Below are 18,615 nucleotides of genomic sequence, written 5' to 3'. Positions count from 1 at the left end.
ATCACTTTTAGAAGTTGTACTCTAGGATGTTCTCACAAAAAATTTCCCTTCCTTGGCCAGGCACGGTGGCTCATGTCTGTAGTCCCAGCACTTTGGGAGGTCGAAGAAGGCAGACCACTCGAGCTCAGGAGTTCGAGACAGGCATGGCGAAACCCCATCTCTACTAAAAATACAAAAAGTAGCTGGGTGTGGTGGTGCATGCCTATAATCCCAACCACTTGGGAGGCTGAGGTGGGAGGATCACTTGAACCCAGGAGGCAGAGGCTGCAGTGAGCTGAGATAGTGCCACTGCATTCCAGCCCCTGCAACAGAGTGAGACTGTCTCAAAAAAAAAACAAAAAAAAAAAAACACAGCTCCCTTCCTGATTTATTTGTGTATGCTTCACACAAGCTATTTTCTTAAGTATTCTGTTGTCTTATCTCTATAAACATTTTCACATTAATCAAGCCACACTGGATGACACAGTACTTTGTAATCCCAGAACTTTGGGACATCAAAACAGGCAGATCTCTTGAGCTCAGGAGTGCGAGACAGGCATGGCGAAACCCCATCTCTACTAAAAATGGATAGGTTCTCTACTAAGAATGGGTAGGTTTTGGAGACATAGTCCATGGGACACATCAACTGACAACTGACAGGGTTAATAGTTAAAGAAAATTTCAGAGATTATGTGTCAATTAAAGCCTGGACCTTTAAATGGCTGCCTTCTCGTCCTTGTATCACTTCTCAACTCCCCTAACAGTGTTACCTACACTTTCCCAAATAGAATTATTTCACTGAAATCCTGTCTCATTGTCTGCTTCTGTAAAAATCCAAGCTAAAAAGGATCCTAAGTTTCTTGCCAGTTTCTGCTCACTTTGTGCTTTCCTTTTCAAACACATTTCCTTGAAAGAGCTGGTTCCACCCATCATTTCCACTTCTACTCCTCTCATTCCCTATTAAATCCAATATTGTCAGACTTTCACCCCACCACTACACAGAAACTGTTCCTGTCAAGATCACCAATGACTGCACAGTGCTAAATTCAATGATCAATCCTTAGTAATGATTGTACTTGAGGCATCAGCAGAATGTGGCTCCGTTGATTACTTTCCCACTTAATATTCTTTCTGCACTTGGCTTACACTTCACCATACTCTTCCTTGCTTATCTTCCTTTTCTCCCCTACCTCTTATTATTCGGGGACCCTATAGCTCAATCCTTTTATTCTCCTTTTCATCTACACCCACTTCATTAGTGATCTGATCTAGTCTCTTGGCTTTAAGAACTCCCAAGAACTCCCAAATTTACACCTTCAGCCCAAATCTTTCTCTCTAGGACTCCAGTAAGAATATGGCACTTTACTAGAAAGTGTACACACAAGGAGGTATACTGCAGAATTCCTGCTCTAAAACTTCTTAGAAAAAGAATACAAATTTTTAAAAAAAGAGTACCTATAGCAACATATATATCCAACTGTCTCCTTGACATCTTCTCTTTGACATCTAGTGGCTATCTCACATATAACATGTCCAAACTGAACTCCTCATCTTCAAAACACCTTTGCCCCAAACCTGCTTCACAATCTACTACATGTCGGTTGATGGCAATTTCATCTTTCCAGCTGCTCAAGCCCAAAATTTTGGAATCACCCTTGGTTCCTCTCTTTCATCTCACACTCTACATCTAAACCCTCAGCAAATACTATTGGCTCTACTTTTTAAAAAAATCAAACAGATCGACTAATTCTCATCATCATTTTTGGCCCAGATTATCGTTAACAACTTCCAAACTATCCTCTTTCTGTTCTTTCTTCCATAAAGTTTATTTACAACATGCAGCCAAAACAATTCACAGGACATAGGCATGGGCAAGGACTTCATGTCTAAAACACCAAACCAATGGCAACAAAAGCCAAAATTGACAAATGGGATCTAATTAAACTAAAGAGCTTCTGCACAGCAAAAGAAACTACCATCAGAGTGAAAGGCAACCTACAGAATGGGAGAAAATTTTTGTAATCTACTCATCTGACAAAGGGCTAATATCCAGAATCTACAAAGAACTCAAACAAATTTACAAGAAAAAAACAAACAACCCCATCAAAAAGTGGGTGAAGGATATGAACAGACACTTCTCAAAAGAAGACATTTATGCAGCCAACAGACACATGAAGAAATGCTCATCATCACTGGCCATCAGAGAACTGCAAATCAAAACCACAATGAGATACCATCTCACACCAGTTAGAATGGCGATCATTAAAAAGTCAGGAAACAACAGGTGCTGGAGAGGATGTGGAGAAACAGGAACACTTTTACACTGTTGGTGGGAATGTAAACTAGTTCAACCATTGTGGAAGACAGTGTGGTGAATTTAATTATTCTGACAGCATCTTTAAACTACATTTACCCATCATTTTGTACTCTTTTCTTTGAAAGTACTATAGATTATTTTATGACACCACATACTTTCAACAAGTAAGCAGCAAATTCAAAATGCCTTAGGAATAAGTAAAGTAAAATATTAATTTTTCTATTAAGAAATAATTTTACAAAAAATTTGTTGGGTTTTGCTTTGTACTTCAATAATTCACAGAATGTGAAACTGCCCATGGTTTATCTATTATTCTTATAAAACTCATCAATCATGTATTCTTCCCATTTTCATCTTACACTACATTCTTAAGTATGCCTGACAAGTAATGCAGTTAGTAAGACAAAAATCAAGCCAGAAATACCCTGCTGATAAATTTATTTAGACATAGTATTTTGGTTGTAGAATAAGCCAAAAGAAACTCAATATAAAAATATGTTTAGATTATCTAAAACAAAATTGGCATTCTGTAATCAGATTATCCCAAATCAAACAAAAACCTACCAGGAGATGAATATATCAGCTAACAACCTATATCAATATTTATCACTAACAGTTGATCAGAATAAACCCATAGTACTTTCCCAGCCATCCTCGGAAAGCATAACCACCATTATGTCTGATGGCTGAGTGGGACAAACGTTCAATAAAGGAAACGATGAAGCACACGAAATATATTCTGCCAACTGTGAATTATAAACTATATTCAGTAAGGATGACATATACTAATCAGGTGGCCTAGGGATTCCATTTTAATGGCCAACATTGAAGGTGGACCCATGTAGGTATAAGATTAGAGAGTATCTATGTAAAGTCAAGATCCTTGAAAGTGTATATCCTCAATGAAAAAGTGAGTTTTTAAAAATATGCTCCGTGGAGGCAGATAGATAGCATCTATTTCAGCCTTGGTTCCACATATACGAAACAACTGTTCCCCCTGGGAACTTTGGGCCATTTACTAGATACCAGGCTACTTTTGGGCATGAATTTTCCCTATATATAATGTCCAAAAAAAAACCTATATGCCAAATTTTAATTTAAGTTGGATCAGGGTTACTAGGGCCCTAGAAGCATACTCTTTCTCTTAAGAGCAAGTGTAGGCAAAGTAAGGCCCGAAGGCTAAATCTAGCCCACCACCTGTTTTTGTAAATAAATTTTTATTGAACACAACCATGCCCATTTGTTTATCTATCGTCTATGGCAACTTTCAGGCTACAAGGCAGAGTTAATTAGTTGTGACAGAGACTGTATGACCAACAAAGCCTAAGATATTTACTATCTGGTCATTTATAGATGCCTTTTGCTGACCCCTGTAAATAAATGATATACTTACTGTTTATTTTTAATTTATTTATATTATAAAATGATATAATTATCACTGTATCATTGTGTTTGAAACAAAACAAAAATAACTAAAACAGTGGAAAACAGTATCCTATAAATTGGAGGTTGATCAAAGAATAAGAGTATTGCTTAACTTTAGACTAAGTTAAGTACTCATTTTAAAATTTCAAAAGTCCAAACCTGTGTTTCAAGGACAAATGTGGTAATAGTTTAGTTCTGAATTTCCCCCATTCTCCCTGGAAAAGAAATAGAAAGCAAAAGGAAAACATGGGGAAAGTAGATGAAGTGAAAGGAAAAGAAAATTACATTTCCAGAGAAATTACGAAGGTAAAAAAAAAAATCCCTCATAAAGTCTAGATTAGGTATGAATGTACAAAAATCAAGTGAAACCAAAACAGCTAAACAGAAGCAGCCACAAAAATGCTGAAAGGGCAATGAGAAACAAGTAGCATAGAGGAAACTAATGGAAGCAGATCTCAAAACTTACCATACCCATCCCCACAAAAAAATAAAATAAAGTTAAGGGGAAGGAGGGCCCTAAACATGAGAAGAGCTATAATTAAAAACAAACCAACAAAAAAGCAAGAATGACTTTTGAAAATACAAGACATGTACAGAAAATTTACAAAAAAAACAGGAATCACAAAGCAAAATTCAACTCTCTCGTATGCAAGAAATACATTTTTAAAAAAAGTGATTCTAAAACACTAAACAATAATAACAATAAAGGGATGAGCAAAGGTATACTAGGAAAAGACTGACCAAAAAAACAAAACAAGGGCAATATTAACGACAGATGAGGTAGAATTCAGGTCAAGAAAACATTAAACAAACCACTTTATAATACTAAGTAATACAATTTACAATAAGCACATAACAATTATTAATATTTGTAATAGCAACTTCTATAAAACATAAATTCCAGAATATATAAGGAGAAATAGGAAAAATACACTAACACTTTAAAATTTTACTTCCACTTTCACAGCAAGATAAATCAAGAACAAAAAATACTAAGTCAGTAACAGAAGGCCTAAACAATATAATCAATAAAGTCGATTTTATAAATAAATAATATCAAACTCCATACCTTGATATTATTGGATTTATCTTCTTCTCAAGTGCCTATCAAATATTTGTGAAAACTGAGCCACAAAGAAAATTTCAATAAATTTAAAAAGTAGAAATAAGACCAACATTTCCCGAGCACTATAATAAAACCAAAAATTAATAACAAAATCAGAAAAGAAAACTGCCCTTCTACATAGAACATCTGTTAACCCTTGCTTAAAAACTCCTAGGCCCATTTCAAAAGTTGGAATAACTCAGCCACACGTCTGCCTCAACGTTGTCATGAATTTGTTATGACAATAATGTATGTAAGCAAGCTTATTCAATGTAGCATTACTTATTAACCATCACCCTCCAACGTGTTCTCATCAATAGCCATTCTCTTCTGATTACTTCTGTTTTCTCAGTAAAATAAGAACTAAGGTCATCAATTGCGAGTGATGATAGAGAAGGAAGTGTTTGAAACTTGAGGAGAGAGGACAAGGTATGAAATAGTCATCCAGGAGAGCTGAGAGTGAGACCAAGCTAGACTGGCAGAAGTTCCAGATGTCATTAAGGGCCAACTTGACATGAGTAATTATAAATTTACAGCTGAGTAAGTACCAGATATCATAAAAAAAAAAACAACTTGAGAACAGTAATTATGAAATTTAAAGCTAGGTACGTTTAGAAGTATGGGTAGCGCTAGAAGTATGGATTTAAAAGGTAGGGTTAGAAATATGGACAAAAAAAGAGTGAGAGATAGTGGAAAAACTGATAGTCTCAACAGACTAAAGGCTCTGGTAAGGTCAAAGAATTGTCAGAGGGTGGGCATTAGAAACAGTAAGCTGGAGAGATCAGTGGTATTTGAAAAGTAACATATTTCATATGGAAATTATGGACTCATTGTACTGGAATAACAAGGTCTAGAACGTAACAATGGAGAGAGTGGCTCAAGGAGGATGGAAAACAAAATCTCTGGTAGATCAAGAAATTGACAGGCCAGGTAGGAGAAGTACTTAAGTGCATATTTACAACATAAAAATATTTGCCTTATGTATTCTGGACACAGTGACAGTAAGCCAGAAGCTAAATTCCTCAAGAAATAAAACACAGCCATCTAAGAGCAAAGGATGAGTGCAGGAAGGTGAAGTAATAGGTGATATATTCTGATGATGTAAGAGTCAAAGCCAGGCAATTTAAAGGAGGAGGAATTGAGAATAGAGTGGAAATGGCAATAAGAAGTAAAGGGGATATGTAACCCACTTTTGACCCAGCTGTACTGGGAATATGTAAACAAAAACAGCCATCACTTGAAAGGACTGCAAGGGAAACAGGGGAGTATTTTGAAGGGGAGTCTTCCTCTGAGCATACAAGTACTCTCTTGCTAATGGTGGTCTGCAAATGAGTTTTCTCATTAAGACTGCACAAGGACTCTAAATAGTTGTGTATATAGTTGTCCATACACAAAAGAGCCAAGAATTTGAGTTCATAATACTGGCCAGAGCCAGAAAAGAATTATTTTCTTGAATCTGAATAACCACCATAGGGCATATATTTGTAAACAAACTAAAAACAATAAAGAAGGTTACCACTGTTTTAAAAATGTTATAAATAATTCAAAAAAATGAAGTACCAGAAAAACAAAATGGAGTAAAGGTATAGTACAAAAACTCACATGTAGATTGCCCTAGACACCTTCACCTTCACATAACAGATAATAATCTCTTATAGAAGCCAGCAGACTATCCTTGAGAAGCTGACTTTAAAGAAGTAATACATACATAAAGATATAGCAGTAAGATTAGAAATAGAATGCTAAAAAATGAAAAATCCTGAAACCATGCAATGCATAGTAAAGAGACTGGGATAGTTTCAGTGCTTCATTCATAAATAAAATCCAAAGAAATAGCACCACCTACTGGAATTTCACATATTTTTTTAAAAAATTCACAAATCTTAGAAAATGAGACTATTATGTAATATTTCCCCTCATTTGGTTAAAAAGGTAAGCTTAAATATTAAAGGACAAAATCTAACATAATCAAAAAAGCTTATATTAAAAATTATTAATTATCAGCTTATAATTTCAATCTCAAATAACTCACCATTTTGACTAAATTCATATGAAGATTTTATTAAAGAGAAAAACATTCCCAATCAATAAAGAAATTACAATTTTTAAGTAACTCACAGATATGGTATTCCTGTATGCTGCTTGTATAACCATATATTGCAGAATATCCAAATATTATGATCATGACAACATCTCTACTATCCAACTCCATAATATGTGCTGAATGTCCCTCCACAGCATACTGCTGACCATGTCCAAGAACAGTAGGAGTTTTTGTACTCCATGACTGACTATGTATGTTAAAAACCCATAATTCATCTGTGACATTGCCATCATTTGTTTCAATTCTGCCTCCATACATAAAGATGTTTTCCTGTAAATTAAAATACATATATTAATAGATAAAATAATGTTATATCTTAACACATATTAATTAAAAATAAAGGTTAAATTTACATAAAATTTTAGTAATTGTTCACAACATGCATAAGGCATTGTTCTCATTTGTAAAAAGTAATGAGAACACATGAATAATGACAACTAATGCTTTTATATACAAAAAGCGGGGGAAACAGCAAAGCTTTCAAAAAGCTACTTTAAATATATTTTTTAACTATCACATTATGTAGTCAATTAAGTATACTTTTAATTGTCATACAGGAAGAGAACACTAAACTACTGCTTTAAGAATGGAAGATGCAATAAGCTAATGAAGAACTTACAATTTAAGGGTGAAGTAGTCCTATAACAAAGAATAATGTACTCCTCCCATATAACTGAAGATAACAAACTAAGTTGCTGATTAATATTACTCATAGTCTTTTCAATATTTGAATCATCTGAGTCCCTAGTAGTTACATTTGAATGTTACCATCTATTTGTACTGCTTTGTGTTATTCTCAGTTATTTACTGTTTTCATCACATGCTCTTCACCAAAAAGACATATCACATTTGTGCATCATGTAGAGTACACCTCTGTTACCATTTCTAATGGCTATAGACAGACACCACATGCCTTCAGTTCACCTTTGGTAAATCCTTGTAGAACTTTTAAATTATACAAATTATTTCAAATGCATATGATGGAAATAAATGGTACATAAATGATGTAAATTATCATTATTTCAACAAACTAGAAATAGAAAAAAATTTTTCCAACCTGACAAAAGATATTTAAGGAAACTCACAGCTAACATTATACCTAACAGTGAAAGACTAGATACATTTCCCTAAGGTCAGGAACAAGATAAGCATGCCTGCTTTTGCCACTTATATTCAACATTGTAGTGGATGTTCCAGCTAGAGCAAAAACTAAATAAAGACATCCAGACTGGAAAGAAGAAGTAAAATATTTCTATTTGCAGATGATGCAACCTGGTATATAGAAAGTCCTAAAAAATTTTTAAAAAAGCACTTAGAGCTAATAAATGAATCAGCAGTATTACAGAACATAAGATCAATGTACAAAAAGTAAATTGTATTTCCATACACTTGTAATGAACATCCCAAAAACGAAATTGGGAAAATAATTACATTGACAAAAGCATCTAAAAGAATAAAATACTTATGAATAAATTTAATAAAGGAAGTCCAAAACTTATACTCTGAAAATTACAAAACATTGTTTAAATACATTTTTAAAAGATATAAATAAATGAAAAGACATCCCATGTTTATGGGTCTGAAGACTTAACATCGTTAAGATAATACTCTCCAAATTGATTAAGAGGATAATACTCTCCAAATTGACCTACAGATTCAACATGATCCCTATCAAAATCTCAGCTGGCTTCTTTGTAGAAACTGACAAATTGATTCCAAAATTCATATGAAATTGCAAGGGATGCAGAACATCAGAACAATCTTATAAAAGAACAAAACTGGAGTACTCCCACTTCTCAAAAACTTACTGCAAAGCAAAAGTAATCAAGATAGGTTGGGCATGGTGGCTCATGACTGTAATCCCAGCACTTTGAAAGTCCGAGGCGAGTGGATCACTTGAGGTCAGGAGTTCAAAACCAGCTTGGCCAACATGGTGAAACCCCATCTTTACTAAAACTACAAAAAAATTAGCTGGGCATGGTGGCAGGCGCCTGTAATCCCAGCTACTCAGGAGGCTGAGGCAGGACAATCGCTTGAACCCAGGGGGAGGAGGTTGCAGTGAGCCGAGATTACACTACTGCACTCCAGCCTGGGTGACACAGCAAGACTCTGTCTCAAAAAAAAAAAAAAAAAGTAATCAAAACAGAGTGATACTGGGATAAATCAATGGAATAGAACTGAGAGTCCAGAAATAAACCCACACATCTATGGCCAATTGATTTTTGACAAGAGTACCAAGACCATTCAAAGACAAAAGAAAATGTCTTGTGAACAAATGGTGCTAGGAGAACTGGATAGTCACACGCAAAAAAAAAAAATGAACTTGCACCCTTACTGCATACTATATACAAAACTTAACTCAAAATAGGTCAAAGAACTAAACGCAAGAATCAAAACTATAAAACTCTTAAAAGAAAAAAAAATTGGGTTAAGTCTTTATGACCTGAGATTTGGCAATGAATTATTAAATATGACACCAAATCACAAGCAATAAAAGGAAAAAAAGTTAAATTGGACTTTATCAAGATAAAGTCCAATTTTTTGTGTTTAAAAACATAACATCAAGAAAGTGAAAACAGCACACGAACGGGTGAAAATATTTGCAAATTATTTACCTGATAATGGCTTGTATCTAGAACATATGAAGAATTCTTAAAACTCAATAATAAAAGGACAACTTAATTTTAAAATAAGCAAAGTACTTGAATAGACATTTCTCCAAAGACAATATACAAATGGCCAAAAGCACACAAAAAGATGCTCAACATCATTAGTTAACAGGGAAATACAAATCAAAACCACAATGAGATAATACTTCACCCCGCTAGGATGGCAATAATCAAAAAGGCAGATACTAATAAGTGTTGGCAAGGATGTATAGAAATAGAAACCCTCATACATGGCTGGTGGGAATGTAAAATGATGCAGCAACTTTGGAAAACATTCTGTGAGTTCTTCAAAAAGTGAATTTGACCCAGTAAGTCCACCCCTATGTATATACCCAAAAGAAATGAAAACATATGTCCAGACAAAATCTTAAACAGCAATGTTGTTAGCAGCATTATTCATAATAGCCAAAAGGTGGAAACAACTCAAATGTCCTCAACCGATGAATAAACAACACGTTATATTTCCATAAAATGTAATATTATTTAGCCATAAAAAGGAATGAAGAAGTACTGATACATTCTACAACATGGATAAACCTTGAAATTATGCTAAGTGAAATATGGTAGTCATAAAATACATAGTATATGACTTCATTTATATGAAATGTCCAGCATGGACCAATATATAGAGAAAGAAAGTAGCTTTGTGACTGCTTAAGGCTAGGGAAGACGAGGAAGTGTGGGGTGATACCGAAAGGATACAAAGTTTCTTTGTGAAGTAATGAAAATATTCTAAAAGTGATTACACAACTCTGTAATCTTACATAAATCTGCAATAGATGGTTGCACAACTCTGAATATACTAAAAACCACTGAATTGTACACTTTAAATGAGTGAAATGTATGGTATATCAATTATATCTCAGTAAGGCTGTTACAAAAAGGGAAATAAAGAAAAAATAAAACAAGGCAAAAAATGTATGTATATGTTTTCATACATAGAAATACTTTTATTTTACTTTTAAAACACACAAATGCATGGATAAACAGGTGGTAGTTTGTTCTTTATACTGCTCCCATGCTTTCCAATTTTTTTAACAACAGCACAGAAAACATATAAATTCATATTTAGACGGCCTAGCCAAAGGCCACAAAATACATGAAATTTTGTTGATTCAAAATGAAAACCAAACAAGTGTCCTGTCATTTTAATCATGCTAAATTTATGAATCCCACAAATACATAAAAATAACTAATGTCAATACAATCCCTGTCAAAACCCCAACATTTTTGCAGAAATAGAAAACTCAATCCTAAAATTCATATAGACTTTCAAGGGGCCCTGAATAGCCAAAACAATCTTGAGAAATAAAAACAAAGTAGGAAGTATCACACTTCTTAACTTCAAAACTTATTAAAAAGCTACAGTAATCTAAATAGTATGGTACTAGAATAAAGACAGACATATAGATCAATAGAACAAAATAGAGAGTCCAGAAAAAAAAACCCTCATATACATGGTCAAAGGACTTTCAGCTAGGGTGCCAAGACCATTTAACGGGAAAAAGACAGTTTTTTTTTTAACAAATGATGTTGGGGAAACTGGCTATCCACGTGCAAAGGAATGAAAATGGACCCTTACATCAGACACAATTAACTCAAAATGCAACAAAAACTTAAGCCTAAGAACTAAAACTTTAAAACTCTTATGAGAAAATATAGAAGAAAAGCTTCATGACATTGGATCTAGCAATGATTTCTTGTATATGACACAAAAGCATAGGTAACAAAAGAAAAAATAAATTAAAATTAAAATTAAATTAAACTAAAATTAAAAATTCTGTGCATCAAAGGACACTCTCAACAAAGTGAAAAGACAGCCCATAAAGGGGGAAAATATCTGGAAATCATATTCTGATAAGGTGTTAATACCATAATATATAAAGAGCTCCTCCAACTCAACAACCAAACAAAACAACCCAATTCAAAACTGGCAAAAGACCTGAATAGACATTTCTCCAAAGAGGATATACAAATAGCCAATAAGCACTTGAAAAGATATTTAACATCATTAATCATTAGAGAAATGCAAATCAAAATCACAGTGAGATACTCATTAGGTCAATTATCAAAAAAACAAAAACAGAAAATAAGTGTTGACAAGGCTGTGGACAAACTGGAACCCTTGTGCACTGCTGGTGGAAATGTAAAATGATGCAGCCATAGTGGAAAACACTATGGCAGTGCTAAAAAAAAAAAAACACACAGAATTACCATATGATTTAGCAATTCCACTTCTGGGTATACACCAAAAAAAAATGAAAACAGAGACTCAGATAGTTGTACACACATGTTCATAGAAACATTATTCACAATGGCCAAAAGATGGAAGCTATCTAAGTGTCCATCAACAGATGGATGGATAAACAAAATGTGGTATATACATATAATGGAATATTTACTCAGCTTCAAAAGGAAGGACATTCTGACACATGGTACAACATGGATGATCCTTGAAGATAGTGTGCTAAGGGAAACAAATCAGTCATAAAAGGACAAATAATGTACAATCCCATTTACATGAGGTACCTAGAGCAGTTAAATTCACAGAGACAGAAAAGTAGATTGGTGGTTTCAAGAAGATAAGGGAAGAGGGGAATGAGAAGTTATTGCTTCAGTTTTGCCAGATGAAAAATGTTCTGAAGATAATGGTAGCAATGGTTACACAACAATGTCAATGTACTTAATGCCACTGAACTCCATACTTAAAAATAGTTAAAATGGTAAATTTTATGTTACATGTATTTCGCCATAATTTTTTTAAGTGATTGACTAGGCATAAACTAATAGACAAAAACTCAATCTTCATTTCTTTACATGTCATGTGGGGGATTGTTCTAAAATCTATTCTTTTACTAAAAGCATAAGAGTATGTGGTATCTCAAGTTATCATGATCCATATAATCTATTGTTCTCATTAAATATTTGAAATAAATCTGAGATTTAGTATTTTTTAGCCTGTGGTAAACTATCAAAAACAAAATCTGATTAAAATTTAAAAAGCAGGAGCCATACCTGATATAAAGCAAGAGAGTGTCCATATCTCTGGAGAGGTCCCCTTGACAGAGTTCCTACATTCCATATACTGCTTTCTAAATTGTAACTAAAAGCAAGAAAAGAAAATAACTTCATAAGCTAAGATTCATTTTTGTTTTTTTAATTTTCACGTGCTTTTTATTCACTTGTGTCCAAGTAATCATTAAATTCAAAAAGTTACAACTAATAAACTCATAATTTCATGTGCCATATTACAAACTTCTAATAAAGACTCATTCAAGATATACCTACACTAAATTAGGATTCAATCTCCTGAATGTATAATATACATTCACTTGATTAGGATATTTATTACTGGAATTAATTGTCCAATTGCCTTTAATAATTTCCATCAATTGATTAAGCTAAACAATAGTGATTTGACTGTATTTTTAAATTTTTTTTTTAAGCCAGGTTTTCTTCTTGGAAACAGATGAAAATTCTCTCCATTTGTTTTAGGTATTTTTTTGTATTCCTTTTTTTTAGTTGGCCTGATACTTATAAGTTTTTTATTGATATTTAAGTTGTACATATATGGTATACACATGGTATTTTGATATATGTATAGAATGTGTAATGATCAAATCAAGGTAATTAGAATATCTATTACCTCAAACATTTATCTCTTCTTTGTGTTGGGAGCATAACACTTCTTCTCTTCTAGCTATTTTGAAATATACAATAAACTGTTAACTATAATTTCCCTACTTTACTATCAAATACTACAACTTATTCCTTCTATCTAATTGCTTTTTGGTACTCATTAACCAACTTCTCTTTGTCCCCTTCTCCCTGCTTCTCTTCTCATGCTGTGGTAGCCACCATTCTACTCTCCACCTATATGAAATCAACTTTTATAGCTCTGACATTTGAGTGAAGACATGCAATATTTGTCTCTCTGTGCCTGGTTTATTTCACTTATAATGACTTCCTGTTCCATCCATATTGCTGCAAATGACATGATTTCATTTTGGGGGGACTAAACAATATTCCATTGTGTATATATACCACATTTTCTTTATCAATTTATCAGTTGATGGACACATGTTGAGTCCATATTATGGCTATTGTAAATAGTGCTGCAATAAACCTGAGAGTGCAGATATCGCTTTGATATACTGATTTACTTTCTTTTGGCTACATACCTAGCAGTGGGTTTGCTGGATCATATAGTAATTCTATTTTCAGTTTGAGGAACCTCCGCACTGTTTACCATAATGACTGTGCTACTTTACATACCCACACACTTATCTTAGCATTATATAAATTAACCAATAAGCATTTATTTCCTATGCACAAATATAGCTTGTTTACTGATAATTTTTTAAGACTGTATAAAATGAATTTGGCAGTAGAGAAGCTTCTATAAAAATAAGTCACTGTTGGATTATGTAACATGAAAAGAAAATTCGTATTTTTTCCTACTGGTGTAATACATATGAAAACAGAAGTCCCAAAGTATGAATCTCAAATGCTTATACTCTATGCTCAAATTTCCTCCATTTGCTAAAATATACAAAAGGAAGCATCCAGCCAAGAAACAGAAGCCTGTTTTAAGAAGCTTGCTATCAATTGTTATCTTCCCCACTTCTCTTTCTTCCTCCAATGAATTAGGAAAGGAAAGGAAGTGCCCAAGTGCCCCTTCACAAGAAAGGTAAGGGTTACCAAATTTGTCTGCAGCATTGTTTAACTTATTTCCTACCTTGGAATTGTAAGATAAATGTGTATGATACAAACGAGGAAACATAATCAGAACATAACTTCCACAGATTCACACCACTAGTCCACCCATCTACCAGTATCTGCAGCCAACACACTGCTTTCCAAGTTATCATAAATTAGGGCTGTACAAACTATTTCTGTAAAGGGCCACACAGTAAATATTTTAGGCTTTGTGGGCCACAATGGTCTCACATATTCTTCATTTTTTTACAGCCCATTAAAAGTACAAAATCCAGGCCAGGCACGGTAGCTCACACCTGAAATCGCAGCACTTTGGGAAGCCAAGGTGGGAGGATCACTTGAGCACTGGAGTTAGAGACTAGCCAGGGCAATATAGGGAGACCCCGCCTCTACAAAAAAATTTAAAAATTAGCCAGGCATAGTGGTGCATGCCTGTAATCCCAGCTACTCAGGAGGCTGAGGTGGGAGGATCGCCTGAGCCCAGGAGCTCAAGGCTGCAGTGAGCCATGATCACGCCACTGCACTCCAGCCTGGGTGACAGATAAAAAGAAATAAAAGAAAAAAGCAAATAAAATAAAAGAAAAAAATAAAAGAAAAAATAAAAGAAATAAAAGAAAAAAATAAAATAAATTAATCAAATAAAAGAAAAAAAGCAAAAACTAAAAATGCTAAGAAAAAATTCTTAGTTTCCAGGCCCTGAGCCCCTATTCTGCAGTTTGATAAGCCGAAGAATAACAAGTGATTCTTCTTCCTTGTACACGAGATCTCTTTCCTACATCACCATATTTTGTCTTACTAGATCTTTGCCGTCAGCACACAAACATGGTGTTATAAACCATTAATAATAAAAGAAAAACCCCTTGACCACACTCTCCCTTAAGCTACTCCCCCATTTCTTTATTACCCCCATCCCCATCCCACTTTCCATTCTCTCTTAAACTAACTCTAGACACGCTTTTAACCCCTCCACTCCAGTAAAACTGCTTTTGTTATGGTCAATTTGCTCATGCTAAATCCATGACCAGTTTTCAGTCTTCATTTTCCTTGACCTGGATAATCGTCAGCATTTGACATTATTAATTACTCCTTAATCCTCACATAATGCTTTTCCTTGCCTTTGAAGATACTGTACTCCAGGTTTTCCTATCTCACCAGTCATTCTTTTCCAGTCTCCTTTGATGGCTTCCCCTGTTCCCCACAACCTCTTAGTGATATGGTGCCTCAGGCTCAGTTCCTGGTCCTTTTCTCTATCTAGAATGCATTCCCTTGATAATTTCATCTTAACTCAAATCCCATTTCTAATCTTCCTCCTAATCCCCAGTATATCATCAATAAACCGCCATGGTAACACTTTTAAAGTATGGATCAACACATGCTCAAAACCCTCCCGTGACTCCCAAAGGATCTACAACATCCTACATGATCTGTCTCTCTCCTCTGTTATCACTCTAATTTAATGTATCCCTCTCATATATTCCATGCAAATTGCATGGGCCTGGTTGTCGCTCCTCAAACACCTCAAGGAGTTCCTATCTTAAGTCTTTGATCTGGCTCTTTTCTGCGCCTACAAATAACTGCAATCCTCTGATCTCCATCAAGTTTTTGCTCAGTTCTCACCTTTGTTATGAAGCCTACCTTAACTATTACATTTATTATTGCAACTCCCTCTTCTTTGGCACTCCTGATTTACCTACCCCTACTATCTATCTGTATCTATCCATCCATCCATCCCATCTGTCTCTATATGTATATATGTTCATATCTATAATTTACTTTGGTAATAGTGTTTTTTTTTTTGTCATTGCCAGCCTTTCCTCCCTAACTTTACAAAGACATGGGCATTTGTTATATCCAATGATATATCCCAAGCAACAAGCACGTAGTGTTTTCAAAAGTTTGCTATCCTCATGAATACATGTTAATTTTCATTAATGTTAATGTATATATATTCTGTAAAAGTCTTTCTAATTTAATAGACACTAACACAGAGCTTTTATATTTAGTGAATAATTTGTCTTAAAATGTAACATTTCCACCCCAATTAAATTCCACTATAGAAGATGATTAAATCAAGTTATGACTTATCCTATCACTTCTGAAAGCTGTTATCCTTACCTACAATTGAACTACATTCAGAATGATGAAAAGTATTCTCTAACCTGTGAAAACAGCAACACAATTATTCTACTCTAATCCCTCATTTGTTTACATAAACACTGTAACCAAAATACTCAGATTTCAGACAAAAAAAAGTTGGCTTAAATAGTTTATCTGGTTCCAATGGAAAATATGCAAATTTAAAAGAATAGCAAATAATATTCATCATTTAATTTTTGCTATGCTATTCATCTTGCAAAGAACACGAACTTAAAATTTACAAACTTCCTTGTTGACAATGTTGCTCTTTGTCTTCACAAACTCGACTTTGGAAATATCACAATTTAAGTCAAAGTTCGACTCTACTTTCATAGACTTTTCATTTTCTTTAAACATAGTTAATTTCCTTTTAATTTTCACATTTAAATATCATTATTTCTCCAGGTTTTTATCTTAACAATTCATTTTAATCCCACCAACTCTCTTTCAATTCTTCCTTCTGTATTTTATTCTTCATGTTAAAAAATTCAATTTGCCACTTAAATACTTACATAAAACTCCCTCCTTCTCTCCAGAATTTATTCGATTTTCTAATTTAATTTCAGTCACATTCAATCATAGTTTTAAAGCAATCTCCTCTTACAGAATTTCTGAAATCTTCCTAATTATGAGGGTTAATATATTCAGTGGTTAGGGTTGGCAGATAAAATACAAGATACCCAGTTAAATTTGAATTCAGATAAACAACAAACAATTTTTTGTTAAAGAATGACCCATGCAAAATTTGTAAAAAATATATATATATACATACAGCAAAAGGGCCTTCTTATACTAAAAATGTACTTGTTTTTTATCTGAAATTCAAGTTTAACTGGGTATCCTGTATATTTATCTGCTAAATCTGGCAATTCTATTGTGTATACACCATTATGGCATACTGTCCAGGGCAAGTTCTGATTGTTTGATGCCCAAGCTGTACCACTTGTAATATGTACAGTACAATGTGTAATATGAACACTACCCCTGGAAGCAACATTAAAAATCAAATGATTCTCCCTGTTTCCTTTTGTATTGTTACTAAACAGTTCATAAAATACAATCATTAGCTGAAAAAGAAATCAGATAAAGCTGCCATCCATGATTCCCCTTATCCAATCATGCAGAGAACAATCTCTATTGAGCCAACAGTAAATCAGTCATCTCTCTCATAATACTAGAACTGTTCTCCCAATGAAAGCTTGTAAAGCACATACAAAGTAAAAGTTCAGGTACATTAAAATTTGCAGAACAAATTGAGAGGATTTTTATATATGAGATTATACTTCATTAAAAAAAAGGTGGCATGATTCATTTTATCCATTATAGGCAAGGCCTGCCTGTATTTGAAGTTAATATTTTCTTACTCAGAATTTATTAAAAGTACTCTAGAGAAGTAATAACATTTCTACATGAAGCATACTTCTATGTGCAATGACAGCTATGGACATACTGAGTTCATATATTCACAAATCAGTCTCACTAGCAAATAGATACTACCACAAAAATAACCACTTTTACTATCGGACAACAATTTTAAAAAAAAAGACATTTTGGATAAAAATCCAGCTTAAAAAACAGTGAGAATCTGAAAATAAATACTTACTTTAGGACCATTTGAAAAGAACTGTAGTTAAAAGTATATCCACCAATCACCCACATAAATTTCCCATGTAAAACTGCTTTATGTGAAGCCCGACCTACAGAAGGACTGAAGGGTTTAACGTTTGGCAGAATCCAGTAAGACTCAGTAGAGGGAACATTCAAAGAACAATCAGGACCTATTAAAAAAAAAAATCAAACAACACACTAGATTAAACAAAGCCCTCAGATTATGGAAATACAACATATGGATTAAGAGAATTTAAGAATTCAATGTTTATCATATTAACAAATATATACATAAATTATCTGAAATATAACTTACAAGAATAATACTCACAGAAAATGTAATGCTTAGAGGCGAAAAAAGTCATATACTCACAATAGGACTTGGATGTTCAAATAAATTTCACAATTTTAAAGAATTATTTAAATAATATAAAATGTCAGATTTACTTTAGTATGCTACAAGAGTATTAAAATAGAAAACAATGTACTCAAATATCAGTTCTGTCAGGCAAGTATGTTTACCTCTTTCGTCATCAAGCCTCCATCTACAGAA

The 18,615-nt window shown here is 33.7% G+C and overlaps 1 protein-coding gene across 4 annotated transcripts in view; it reads right to left on the bottom strand.

Moving 5' to 3' along the window:
- Positions 1–18,615, bottom strand: part of ATRNL1 (attractin like 1) — an 853,221-nt gene that overhangs the window by 767,414 nt on the left and 67,192 nt on the right. For all 4 annotated transcript variants that reach the window (XM_019035499.4, XM_055353888.2, XM_055353889.2 and 1 more), the window contains exons 6-8: positions 18,058–18,232; positions 12,615–12,702; positions 6,945–7,200 (exon numbers count right to left, since the gene is read on the bottom strand). In XM_019035499.4, the coding sequence (XP_018891044.1) occupies positions 6,945–7,200; positions 12,615–12,702; positions 18,058–18,232 (519 nt within the window). The remainder of the gene's footprint in view (positions 1–6,944; positions 7,201–12,614; positions 12,703–18,057; positions 18,233–18,615) is intronic.

Source organism: Gorilla gorilla, chromosome 8 (genome assembly GCF_029281585.2).
Source record: "Gorilla gorilla gorilla isolate KB3781 chromosome 8, NHGRI_mGorGor1-v2.1_pri, whole genome shotgun sequence".
Classification (NCBI taxonomy): domain Eukaryota; kingdom Metazoa; phylum Chordata; class Mammalia; order Primates; family Hominidae; genus Gorilla; species Gorilla gorilla.
This window is presented reverse-complemented; position numbering and strand designations above follow the sequence as displayed.